We start from the raw sequence: 13,053 nt of genomic DNA on the forward strand, positions 1-13,053 counted from the left end.
TACTATGGGGTTGCTATCTTATTGAAAAAAAATATTTCTTTTCTATTGGGAAAAAAACACGTATGGATAAAGAGGGTAGCTATGTTTTGATTAAGGGGAAGTTATTTGGGAAGCCAATGATTCTAACCTCTGTAAACGCACCAAACCTTTATTCACATTTTTTTTTTACAACCTTGGTAAAGCAACTTTTAGATATGTGTCCGGCACCAGTGATAGTGGGGGGTGATTTTAATTGTGTGAAGAATGTTACCTTGGATAAATACTGAAACACTTATAGCCATACTCTGCACAGAGGCAAGGGGATTCAATTTCTTTGTGACCATCTATCTCTCATGGACATATGGAGGATTCTCCATCCTGAGGAGAGAGATTACACCCATTATGCCAGGGTGCATGCTTCTCAATCTAAAATAGATTAAAAGTTAATCTCGGAAAATGTATTTGATAAAGTGCAAAATGCGTCCATCGAGGCCCTGGTCATTTCTGATCACTGCTCTGTATCGTGTATCTGGGGGGGGGGGTTGTCAATCACTGCCAAATTATTCAGCAAACTGGTGCATGCCTAGTTGGTTGAATAATGATCCCGATTTTACATTGTTTATTGGTAAAAAATGGCAGCTATTTTCTGCTGCAAATACACAACATACTGAAGATCCTCTATGCTTTTGGGAACCAGCTAAGGTGGTTCTCGGGGGGGGGAGATCATCAGCTATGTGGCGGCGAAATGAAAGGAATGCAAAAAAGACATCTTAGAATTAGAAGAAAAAGAAAGACTTGTTATAAGAACCAAATGAATAAAGCACACATTGAGAAATTGTCTGTCCGCTTTTGAAGTATACAAAAATTACTAAATGACCTATTTCAAAGGGCATCGGCAACGCTAATTGCTTATAAGCACAATTGTTTCAGTATGGGTATAAGTCAGACAGTATGATGGCAAACCTAGCAAAGGCTCAGAGGGATTCTAAATTTATCTATGGCATTAAAAACTATCAGCATAAATGGGTCACATGCACAGCGGTGATCATGGAAGTTTTCCAACAATTCTATCAACAGCTTTATTCTGCTTAATTGAACAACGTAGATGCAATGCAGTCCTTTTTGGCCGACTTTAAACTTCCTCAGGTGCTGGAAGATACTCTTCAAAGGTTAAACAGATTTCAGAGCAAGAAATCTTATTAGTGACAAGAGAGCTCCATCTGCACAAACCTCCAGATTCAGATGGATTATTCTCTCTTTGTTATACGCTGTTGCAATCATTGGTGGCCCCATTGTTAAAGGAACAATTTAAGTATACAAAAACCAATGAGATAATGCCAAATACAATGAAAGTAGCTGCTATAATAGTGCTGCCAAAGCCAGGTAAGGATTCAGCCTACCCCGAGTCTTATACACCAATATCATTGTTACATCAAGACAAAGATTTATGCCTAAATATGAGTGAATCATCTTAAATTGATAATGCCCTCTTTAAATTTCCCCAGAACAAATGGGTCTTATATTTGGAAGAAGATCTGCAGCGAATATTCAGAGATTACTGCTCTCATTATAAATTAGCAAGAACAATAAACCAAGAGACCCCTTGTTTGTCAGCTTTGATGTGCAGAAACCTTTCGACAGGGTGTATTGGTTTTTCTAGTGCAGGATATTGGAGGAATTTGGATTTAAGTGATTCATTCAATCAGCTATTGGTCTCCTATATCAAGATCCTAAGGCTTATATATCTTTAAATCTTTCCTAACTCCAATTCCATCTAACTTCCTTCTTTCAACACGCTCCGCTAGCATTAGCGTTAATAGCCACCTCTTACAATGTTATTTATACTTATATATAACTATCTGATCTTCATTTCCCTTCTCATTCCAAGTTATTGTTTTCCTTGTTATATGTAACTGCTTTTCTGCACTATTGTTTAAATGGTAATTGTTTAAATGTTTAAATGGTAAAGTTTATTATAATTACACCCCTGCACTATTGTTTAAATGGTAATTGTTTAAATGGTAAAGTTTATTATAATTACACCCCTGTTTCTTGTGAACCAGCATGATGGGACCACCGTCTTGAATGTTGGTATATAAAAAAGTTAAATAAAATAAATAAATAAATAAATAAATAAATGGATCAGATTCGGAAATCTTCAATTTAGGAAGGGGAACTAGACAAGGATGTCTGTTTCCCCTCCTTTTTATACGTATGCTGGAGCCATTAGTATGCAAAATACTACACAATAATAGTATCATAGGTGTTTCTATTGGCAAGCAGGAACTTAAAATTCTGTTGTTTGCTGATGCTATTTTGATGACTAACTAATGCCCACACCTCATTAAATATAGTATTAGATGTTATTGGTGTTTTTGGCAGCTTCTCAGGTCTGAAACGGAATCTGACCAAGTTTGATGCGTTGGATATTGGAGGTAGTTTGAGAGATAAGTGGCCCTATTTGTCACACCAGTAGGCTAACAGTATGATTCATATCTGAATATACAGATTCACATACATCCTAATAGATGGTATTTTTACAATGTCCCACCAGTTATAGAGGATTTCTGAAAAATGTTAGATAGTTGGATGCATTTTCCTCTTTCCATATCAGGGTGATTGACTCATATCAAAATGATCTTGGTTCCCAAACTTCTTTATGTTATGCAGATGGCACCATTTTTCATTTTGAAAAAAGATCTACATTTAATTTACAAACTTTTTTCTCATTGTATTTGGAAGAAGGGCAGGGCTAGATTGAAGATGTCTAGACTAATGGTTCCAAAAGAGGAAGGAGGTTTAGGTTTTTCGAACCTATGTTTCTATAATATTGCATGCATTTTGTGAATAATTAAAGGATGGGTAATAGATAATCCAGCAGACATATTAAGAATGTTAGAAGAGAAATTTGTAAAACTGCATAGTTTGCCTTATTTACTACATATTCATCAAAAATCACTTCCTTCTTACATAACTCAATCTCCTTTGATTCAAACAGTAAAGAAGGGTTAGTGTTTTACTAGAAAGCATCTGTGATTAGACTGGGATAAATAATATTTTTTGCTTATTTATGGTAATCTATAATTTGTACCCAGTCTCTTAAATAAGAAATTTAATAATTTAAGATGAGTGGGCATATCATATATACAGTCTTTTATCAACCTACAAACCGGGATATTGCATTATTTTGCATACTGCTGTCAGAACCTACATTTACAAAAAACAGATTTTCTTACATATTTTCAATTGAACAGCTATATATTTACTTTGATAACCTCAGATAATACAAGGTTAACAATGGGTCTTTTCAAGGACTCACTCATTTGTTTAAGAAAAATGGAATATCTATTACAGTAATTAATATATACATTTTTACATGATACCTCTAGTTATGGTATCTTACAATTTTTAGCGAGTGTATGGTCTCAAGATTTGCAATGTGAGTTGGGAGATGAGGACTTTTGGGCATGTCTTATGTTGGTAAAGAGGACAGTGCATAATGTGCTATTTAGAGAACTTCATTTTAGAGTTTTAAACAGAATAATATGCTGGCCGTACAAGGCGTACGCTCCAAGATTGCTGAATCTCCTCTATCTCATTTCCTTGCATCCTTTATGCATTGTCTATGGGTCTGTGTGGCTATTCAAGATTTTTGGCAGCAATTATTGCAATTTTTTACATCATTATTTGAAGATAATTTCCCTTGCTCTCCTGCATTTTGTATTTTAGGTTGCATGGTGCCTAAATTGAATTTGAAAGAAAGACACAAATTTATGTTGGTGAAAGGATGCCTAATGGCACTGAAACATATAGTAACCAAATGGCTAGATAAGTTTGCACCAGATTTCTCTTCTTGGAGACTTTCCATATTGGATCTTTTTTGCTGGAGCGGAAATCGGTGGTAAATGGCTCTTTTAAAATGAAACTTCTTTTCCAACAATTGTGGATGGACTTTTTGAAATCTTTGCCAACAGAGTTATGAACCAAAGTTAAAGTTTCTTTCTCCAATAACAAGTACGGCTCAGAATATGAACCTAAGATGATTCTGTTGTCAATCTCACCAGTCTAACTTCGCTTTATGGCAGGATGAGATAGATGGGGTGGGGCGGCTCAATTGGGGGGTTTTGTGTTTATCGAATTTATATATGTGTTAGGATTGTTCAATGGGATGTGCAGTTGCATAATTGTATATTGTTCTTTGTTTATATAAAATAATAAAAACAATATTAAGAAAAACAACAACAACAACAAAAAAACAACAAATGGCCATTCCCTTTCTGGACATTTTGAATTACAAGCAACATGACAATTTAGGTACATCACTATATCTGAAACCAATGGAGAAGAATGACTTGCTGAAGTTTTACAAGTTTCATCCATTTAGATTGCAAACCCAATTGCCTATTGGACAATTTTTACATATATGCTGTATTTGTTCTTCTAAGACAGATTTCTTGATTCATGCTCAGGACCTAAGTGCTCGTCTCTTGGCAAGAGGATACTCATTATCTTACATAAAGAGCTTACAAACAAGCTTTAAATGCAGAATGTGAGTGGCTATTGTTGGATTATGAAGAGCCCCCTAACTCCAGGATAGTGTGTATGTTATTCACATGTAGCCAAATTCATTGTATCTACTATTCACAAACATTGGAAAATTCTTCAACTACATACTGTGATTGCAGAGCCACCCATGATAGCGTACTCTTGAGGCAGATATATTAAAGAATCTGTGGTACATTTGTATTAACAGCCAGACCTCCAATTTGCTAGTACACCTTCTACAAGACACAAGGCTGCCTCTCAGCCGCTCCCTTTTCAGGGGGCTAAGTCCAAGCCGGGTCGGCTACCAGACCGAGGCTGCCTCTCAGCCCCTGGGAAAAGGGAGTGGCTAAGTCCATGTCGGGACCAAGGCTTACTTCTGAGGGATCTCAGAAATCACCTCAGGAGATCTCGACTGGAGGAGGGACCCTTAGGTATCACTGCAGGAGAACGGGGCTCGTTTTGGAGGTAAGTTTTTCTTTGTTTCTTCTTTAAATTTGGAGTTTGGTTTTCTAACACTGTGCAAGCGTGTGTGAAGTCACGAACTGCTATGGAGACGGAAAAAACTGGAGAGCAAAGCCTCGTGCATGGGTATATGTAGTGCTGACGTCAGATTGAAATCTGACTCCGTCTCCAACTGCTATCAGGAGCACACTATACCCATTGGTCCTGTGTCCATCTGCTACATGCTAGGAAATCCTAAATTTACAGCATGTTTATATTTTCTAACCACCTGACTTCTTACTAAAGCAAGCAGCTCCAACCTGTATTAATTCAACAAGTGCACTGCATCAACCTGCTGAATGAACTGCTTGAAAATGTATAAGATACCAAATTAAAGTACTGGACAGTTACACATTTAAGAAAAGACTCAAAACCTGGCTGTTTAAGCAGGCCTTTGCTGAATCATACGCCAGATGATCTTAAATCAACTCTATCACCAGTAACTCATTGACTCTTGCCTTCTTTCTCTCGATTCAGTCAAATGCTATATGTCCTACTTTAGCCCCAATTCCCAAGGCCCTTTGCCAATACCATGGTCTTAACCTAACCATTCTCTACCAGCCATGTATCATAGCTCGATATATATATATATATATATATATATATATATATATATATATATACCCTGGTTTGTTTCAACAGTTTCATGATCCTAGTTCTGTATTCCTCTGTTTTATGTAATAGCAATATTTGAGGCACTGTTATTGTTATTATGTAAACCGTTTTGATTTGTAATCCTGTTACAAGAAATTCGGTATATAAAACTGTTAAATAAATAATAAATAAATAAATAACATTTGTGAACTCTTCCATGAAAGACCTCAATAAAGTGTTAATGCGACTGAAGACAAAGCTCTACCTGCCCCGAGGTTTATTAAATCCCTAATTAAAAAATGACCAAAGTAGACTCTGTGTGTTCTGAGATGCAGAAAAAGAGGATCCTAAATGGTTTCTCAAGGAGACTATATTCCTAATGAACTGTTTATTAAATAGATCAATGTGGTTACAAGAGGCTGCAGAAAGGCACAACTACTTTTGGAGAACCAAACAAATTTTAAGATGAGTTGCTTGTTGGGACTAGATTGGGCTCAACAGGCTATAGAAAGGCAGACTTACCATCAGGAGAAAAGACTATTTTTTAAATGAACCATTTAAGTTTAAGAGAAAAGTGCTGGTCAGCAGCCTGCAAAGAGGGAGATATATACATTGGTGAAATGGATTGTCTGATACTTGAAGCTTAAAGTTTGAGGCTTCATCTGAAAAACATTGTTAAAAACTGGTGCATCGTTGAAGTGAACCTATATTGTGCTCCTTGTAGCTTGTTTTCCTGTTACTGTATGGACTAACCTGCAGAGGGCAGCTCTGCCTTCCAAAGCATATAGAGCAAGTCTGAAGGTGACAGGAAGAAATACAACATTTAGAGCTTTATAAAGTGAATGCGTGGAAGTAGAAGGTTCCTGATGGAAGAAAAAAATATTGCTCTGTTCTTACACAAAAAGCTTCATGGAAACAAAGTAAAATATACATGGAAACAAAATCTCTTACCTTTAAATACAGTTCATGTAGGGTAATACCTGGGCCCACATATCTGTGGTGAAAAGCCTGAAAAACAGCAAAAGAATGATGTTTAACTGTACAACAAATTAGATTTCCTGTAAACAGAACTCTCCGTAGACAGCATGATGCATTAGCGATAACATGTGGGAGACATCATCTGATGGTGCTGAACAGATCCATCTCTTAAAGCTTAGTAAAAGTCTTACTGAACATGCACAGTGGTTCCTGTGCATGTGCTGCCTCGTGAGCCCTCAGTCTATTTCAGACTTAGAAGCATAGTGAAGTAGTCAACTCTCCAGGGAGATGGGCTAATTCATCCTGCTGTCTACGGAGAACCCTGTTTACAGGTAAGCAAACTTGCTTTTTCCATCAACAAGCAGGGATGACTTAGTCATAATGTATGGAGAGTCCCAAGCTAACGCTTGCACAATGGAGCAATTACTGAATAAGCAACCCGGCCCTACCAGTGGAGAATGGGCTACTGGATGAACAGATTGTGCAAAACTGTTTGTGCAAAACTACTGTCATCTTTTGACCTGCTGTCCAGACAGTAATGGAATGCAAAGGTGTACACAGATGACCAAATCACAGCTTTGCAGATGTCTTTAAAAGAAGTGGTCCTTAGGTGAGCCACTGAAGTCACCATGGCTCTCACTTGATAAGCTTTGACAGCTGTTATTTGTAGGCCAACTAGTAAAAAACTGCGCAATATAGTCTGCTGGCCAATTTGATAGAGTTCTCTTGGCAATAGCTATTCCCAGTCTATTAGGATTAAAATATATATCCAAATGAGAAACATGAAGATTGAGGTTAAGAAATTCTCAAATGGTAGGCTAAAGCATTTTTATAGTCCAAGAAATGAAGTGCTTTCTTGACTTCATGAGCATGAGGTCTTGGAAAAAAGATAGGGAGATTAATGGCTTAACTGATGTGAAAAACCGGCATCACCTTTGGAAGCAACTTAGGGCAAGTACATAGCACCACCCTGATATGAAAGAACTGGCGTTATGGTGAATAAGAAACTAGTGCTTGTAATTCACTGACCTGTCGAGCAGACATAACAGCTATCTAAAACAGCACTTTCCACATGAATTTTAAAGAAGCCGACTCCAGTGGTACAAATGGAGGCTTCAAAAGGTGAGCTCAGATAATATTAAGATCCTAAGGCACAGGAAGTTTAGAATACTACAATCCTTTCATAAATTTGCATACAAAAGGATGAATGGAGATTGGTGCTCCTTCTGCTGCTGATGGCATGCAATAGTACTGATGAAGAAAGGGAAAACAAGTAGTGGAGTTCTTTGGGCTACAAGCAAATGGATCCAGAGAATCAGCCTGTTACTAGGCCGGAAATCTTTTCCATTTGAAGATATACGACTTTCTAGTTGAAGGAGTCCTGCTGAGATCAGGGAGTCTTCCACTTCTTCTGTAAGGAGCAGGGATGAAACTAATGTATGTTCAACATTCATGCCATGAAGTCAGAGAGGAGAGATTTGGATGGCAGAGTTGTTCATTCTCCTGCATAATGAGGGACAGAGAACTCCCCAGTGGAATTGGAGGCTGCTTGGTCAACTAGATGAGGTAGGGAAACCACAACTGCCTTGGCCAAGCCAGAGCAATGAGAATCATTCTTGTAAGGATTTTAAGTACTTTCTGTATTGTCCTTGATGGATATGCATATAGAAGACCAGCATCCTAGTGTAGCAGAAAAGCACCGAGAGCTGAAATGAACTATTGAGCAAAACCTTTTGACTTTCTTGTTGCTGTCTGAAGCAAATCAAATTTTCAGCCTACACTAGAAGTTAAATAAACTGTCTTCCACTCACTAATCCAAGGACAATTTGTATGGTAGAAAGACTTGGCTCAGGCGGTTTACTAGAGTGTTTAAAGCTCCTGGAAGGTATGTTACTTGCAGAAGAGCACAATGGCTGAGTGCCCACTTCCAGATCAGAGGGCCTTGTGATTGAGGGCAAGGAAGCCTGTGTCCCATTGCTTGTTTACGTAGAACATGACTACTTGATTGTCTGTTTTGATTGAGATTCTCCTTCCTGCCAGAAGGTGAGAGGAAACCTTTAATGAGTATCCAATAACCCACTAGGAGGTTGGTCTGGTGATGACACTCTGCCAAGTACCACAACTCCTGAGTTTGAGCTGCGCTGGTATGAGATCACCACCCCCTAGTTGAGGCATCGGTGGACAGGATTACTTGATAACATTGAGCCTGCAGAGGGAGGCCCACATCCAAGTCTGTTTCAGCCAATACTGCAAGGCCGCTTTCATCACAAAGATGTGATGAGATAATGTTGAGATTACTTACCTGATAATCTCCTTTTCCTTAGTGTAGACAGATGGACTCAGAACAAATGGGTATAGTGTACTCGTGCTAGCAGTTGGAGACGGATCTGACGTCAGCACGGGTACATATACCCCCACAGGAAGTGTAGCAACTCAGTAATCTTCCTTGCAAAAGCTGTTATGGATGTATGTGTACTGACGATCAATTAATTAGTGAAACAGGATTCCCCTGACCGATTGATAGGAGCTGGAGACCACCAGCATTCACAACCGGAAGGCGTCGACACCTGGCAAAGGGGACGCTCTTATGTAAGAAAATGACATGGCCTACCTGGAATCGGTGAAACCCATGTATATCGGCAGCCTGGGCGGGATGCTGAGTCCATCTGTCTACACTAAGGAAAAGGAGATTATCAGGTAAATAATCTCAACATTTCCTAGCATGTAGCCAGATGGACTAAGAACAAATGGGATGTACAAAAGCTTTACTCCCAGCCTGGGCGGGAGGCTGCCTGAGGACCGCGTAGAACTGCCCTCGCAAATGCTGTGTCCTCCCTGGCCTGGACATCCAGACGGTAGAACCTGGAGAAGGTATGGAGGGAGGACCATGTCGCCGCTTTACATATTTCTGCAGGCGACAGCATCCTGGATTCTGCCCAAGATGCTGCTTGGGCTCTGGTAGAATGAGCCTTGACTTGTAGAGGCGGTGACTTCCCGGCCTCTACGTAAGCTGCTCTGGTAACTTCTTTAATCCAGCAGGCCGCTTCTCCTTGTTTCTTCCCGCTGTGCAGGACGAACAGATGGTCCGTCTTTCGTACTTCTTGTGTCAATTCCAGATATCTGGGCAGCAATCTGCCGATGTCGAGATGGCGTAGTAAACGTCCTTCTTCTGATTTCTTCAAACCCGCCATGGTAGGCAAGGATATGGTTTGGTTGAGGTGAAATTGTGAGACTACTTTAGGTAGAAAGGAGGGAACTGTGCGAAGATGGATAGCCTCAGGAGTGATTCTGAGAAAGGGATCACGGCAGGACAGCGCTTGTAGCTCTGAGATGCGGCGTGCGGAACACACTGCCAGCAGAAACACCATCTTCAAAGTTAGAGAACGGAGAGACAGGCCCCGAAGGGGTCTGAAGGTGGATCCCGCAAGGAAATCCAAAACAAGGTTGAGGTTCCACAGGGCCACTGGCCACTTCAGTGGCGGACGAATGTGCTTGACTCCTTTCAGGAAGCGGGAGACATCTGGGTGCGTGGCAATGGTCTTGCCATCCCTCCTGGGACCGTAGCAAGACAGCGCAGCCACCTGAACCTTGATGGAGCTTAGGGAGAGACCCTTCTGAAGCCCATCCTGCAGGAAATCCAGAACAATAGGGATAGTAGTCGCATGTGGATTGGTGCCATGAGTGTCGCACCAGGCTTCAAATACTCTCCAGATCCTTATGTAGGTGAGGGATGTGGAAAACTTGCAAGCTCGGAGGAGTGTATCTATCACCGGCTCCGAGTAACCTCTTTTCCTCAGCCTAGCCCTCTCAATGGCCAGACCGTAAGAGAGAATTGAGCCGGATCCTCGTGGAGGATGGGACCTTGACGTAGCAGGTCCCTGAGAGGAGGCAGGGGAAGGGGCTCCCCTGCCAGTAGTCTTCTCATGTCCGGGTACCAGGGTCTTCTTGGCCAGTCTGGTGCCACTAGAAGAACTAGGCCCCGGTGCTTCTGAATCTTGTGGAGAAGCGCGCCCAGCAGGGGCCACGGAGGAAAGGCGTATAGCAGGGTCCCTGGCCATGGCTGAACCAGGGCGTCGATCCCGTGAGAGAACGGATCTCGCTTGCGGCTGAAGTATCTGGGTACTTGAGCATTGGACCTGTCCGCTAGTAAGTCCTTGTCCGGAATCCCCCGCTGATCCACAATCATCTGGAAGGCTGTGGGGGACAGCTGCCATTCCCCCGGATTTAGGCTTTCTCTGCTGAGGAAGTCTGCCGTGGTGTTGTCCTTCCCGGCAATGTGGACGGCGGAGATGTCCTGAAGATTCGCCTCTGCCCAAGTCATCAGCGGGGCTATCTCTAGGGATACCTGTCGGCTTCTGGTTCCGCCCTGACGGTTGATGTATGCCACCGTGGTGGCATTGTCGGACATCACTCTGACTGCCCGGTTCCGCAGTCTGTGAGCAAATTGCAGGCAGGCTAACCGGACTGCCCGTGTCTCTAGACGGTTGATGTTCCAACCTGACTCTTCTCTGTTCCACTGTCCTTGTGCGGTGAGTTCTTCGCAGTGTGCTCCCCATCCGCTCAGGCTGGCATCTGTGGTGAGCAGAATCCACGTGGGGGAGGACATCTTCGACCCCCTGCTCGTGTGGTTGGACTGCAACCACCACCGTAACTGGGTCCGCACTCTGGCTGGCAGAGGTAGATGCACGGAATAATTCTGGAAGCGGGGGCTCCAGCGAGAGAGCAGGGAGCGTTGTAGAGGTCTCATATGGGCCCTTGCCCAGGGTACCACTTCCAGGGTGGATGCCATGAGGCCGAGAACCTGCAGATAGTCCCAAGCTATGGGCCGGCTGGCTCCCATCAAGGACCGGAGACGCGTCTGAAGTTTTAATCTTCTCTTGGTAGAGAGACTGACTTTGTCTGCCTGGGTGTCGAACTGGACTCCCAGGTATTCCAGTGATTGGGAGGGCTGTAGGCAACTCTTGTTGAGGTTGACTACCCATCCCAGGCTTTCCAAAAGGGCGATCACTCTGTTGGTTGCCCGATGGCTCTCCTCTCGTGATTTCGCCCTGATCAGCCAATCGTCTAGGTAGGGATGGACAAGGATTCCTTCCCGTCTGAGCGCCGCTGCTACCACTACGACCACCTTGGTGAAGGTCCGCGGCGCCGTGGCTAACCTGAAGGGCAAAGCCCAGAATTGGAAGTGGCGTCCCAGAACCTTGAAGCGTAGGTAGCACTGATGATCCGGATGGATCGGGATATGCAGGTAGGCTTCTGACAAGTCTAAGGACGTGAGGAATTCTCCTGGCTGTACTGCGGTCTTGACTGAGCGCAGAGTTTCCATGTTTTGAAAGAGGGGACAGTTAGTAGAGCCTTATTAGCAGATCTTAGGTTTCTTTGCGGGACATGTACACGCAGTGCAGTGTTAAGCCAGTCAGCTTTTTCCTCGTGGATTAGTTTGGGTATTATGCATAATGCCTTATATTGGATTCTTTGTTCAATTGGGAGCCAGTGTAAATCAGCGAGCGTTCCTGTAATGTGTTCATTCTTTTTTTTTGCCAGTCAGAATTCTAGCAGCTGAGTTTTGTAATCTCTGTAGTGGCCGAATTGTAGATTGTGGTAGTCCTAAAAGTAGTGAGTTACAGTAGTCTGTACTTGCGAATATCATTGCCTGCAGAACTGTGCGGAAATTGTTTAGCGTTAGTAGAGGTTTTAGTCTTCTCAGGATCATTAGTTTCGCATATCCTTCTTTTATTTTCAATGAGATGTAGATTTGAGGCAGAAGGAAAGATTTAGCTACTTAGCATATTCATAAATGATCTTGAGAAAGGAATGAGTGAAGTGACCAAATTTACAAGTGACACAAAATTGTTTAGAGTAGTTAAAACAGCAGCAAATTGTGAGAAACTGCAGAACCATGTGAGTGTTGCATTCGTGGCTACTCTTCGCCCTCGCTCCACCCTCTCTACCTCTATGGCGACTCCCTCCGAGCCTGATGGACGGCTTGCTGCTGTGGCGTCTCCATGCCGCCTCTCTCCGGCGTCCCCGGACCGGCTCGACGCTGCGGATCCGCCATGTTCCTGATGATGTAGGGCACGCGCGCGCACTCCGAAGTATGTACCAGCAAGGGCGCGAACCTCAGGGGCGTTCCCCTGTATTGACGTCATCTGCTTCCAACATAAAAGGTCTTCACTTACGCTTACGATGCGAGTTAGCAAGGAGAATTGATAGCGGGGATTCATCTGGACCCGCTTCTCTCTACGCTGCTCTGCCTCCTCGGACTTACCAGAGGTACCTGCTCCTCGGGGGCCTCTCTCTCTCTTTTCTCTATTTCAGATTACAGATAGGAACCAGTACTCGCTTCTCGAGGGCCCATGTTCCTAAACACTCTGAAGATTCTCTACTGTCTAGAAGCTATTGCAGGTACAGACATTTGTGAGTTACTGTTTCAGATGGCATATAGGAACCGGTACTCGC

General features: G+C 42.5%; 1 protein-coding gene across 4 annotated transcripts in view; it reads right to left on the minus strand.

Annotated features, from left to right (window-relative positions):
- The window catches only part of SLF1 (SMC5-SMC6 complex localization factor 1), a 358,950-nt gene that overhangs the window by 225,206 nt on the left and 120,691 nt on the right, over positions 1-13,053 (minus strand). For 3 of the 4 annotated variants that reach the window (XM_029573211.1, XM_029573221.1, XM_029573239.1), the window contains one exon: positions 6,571-6,627. The exons of the other annotated variant lie outside the window; for it this stretch is intronic. In XM_029573211.1, the coding sequence (XP_029429071.1) occupies positions 6,571-6,627 (57 nt within the window). The remainder of the gene's footprint in view (positions 1-6,570; positions 6,628-13,053) is intronic. 4 annotated transcript variants of the gene reach the window in all.

Source organism: Rhinatrema bivittatum, chromosome 1 (assembly GCF_901001135.1).
Source record: "Rhinatrema bivittatum chromosome 1, aRhiBiv1.1, whole genome shotgun sequence".
In the NCBI taxonomy this organism is placed as follows: Eukaryota; Metazoa; Chordata; class Amphibia; order Gymnophiona; family Rhinatrematidae; genus Rhinatrema; species Rhinatrema bivittatum.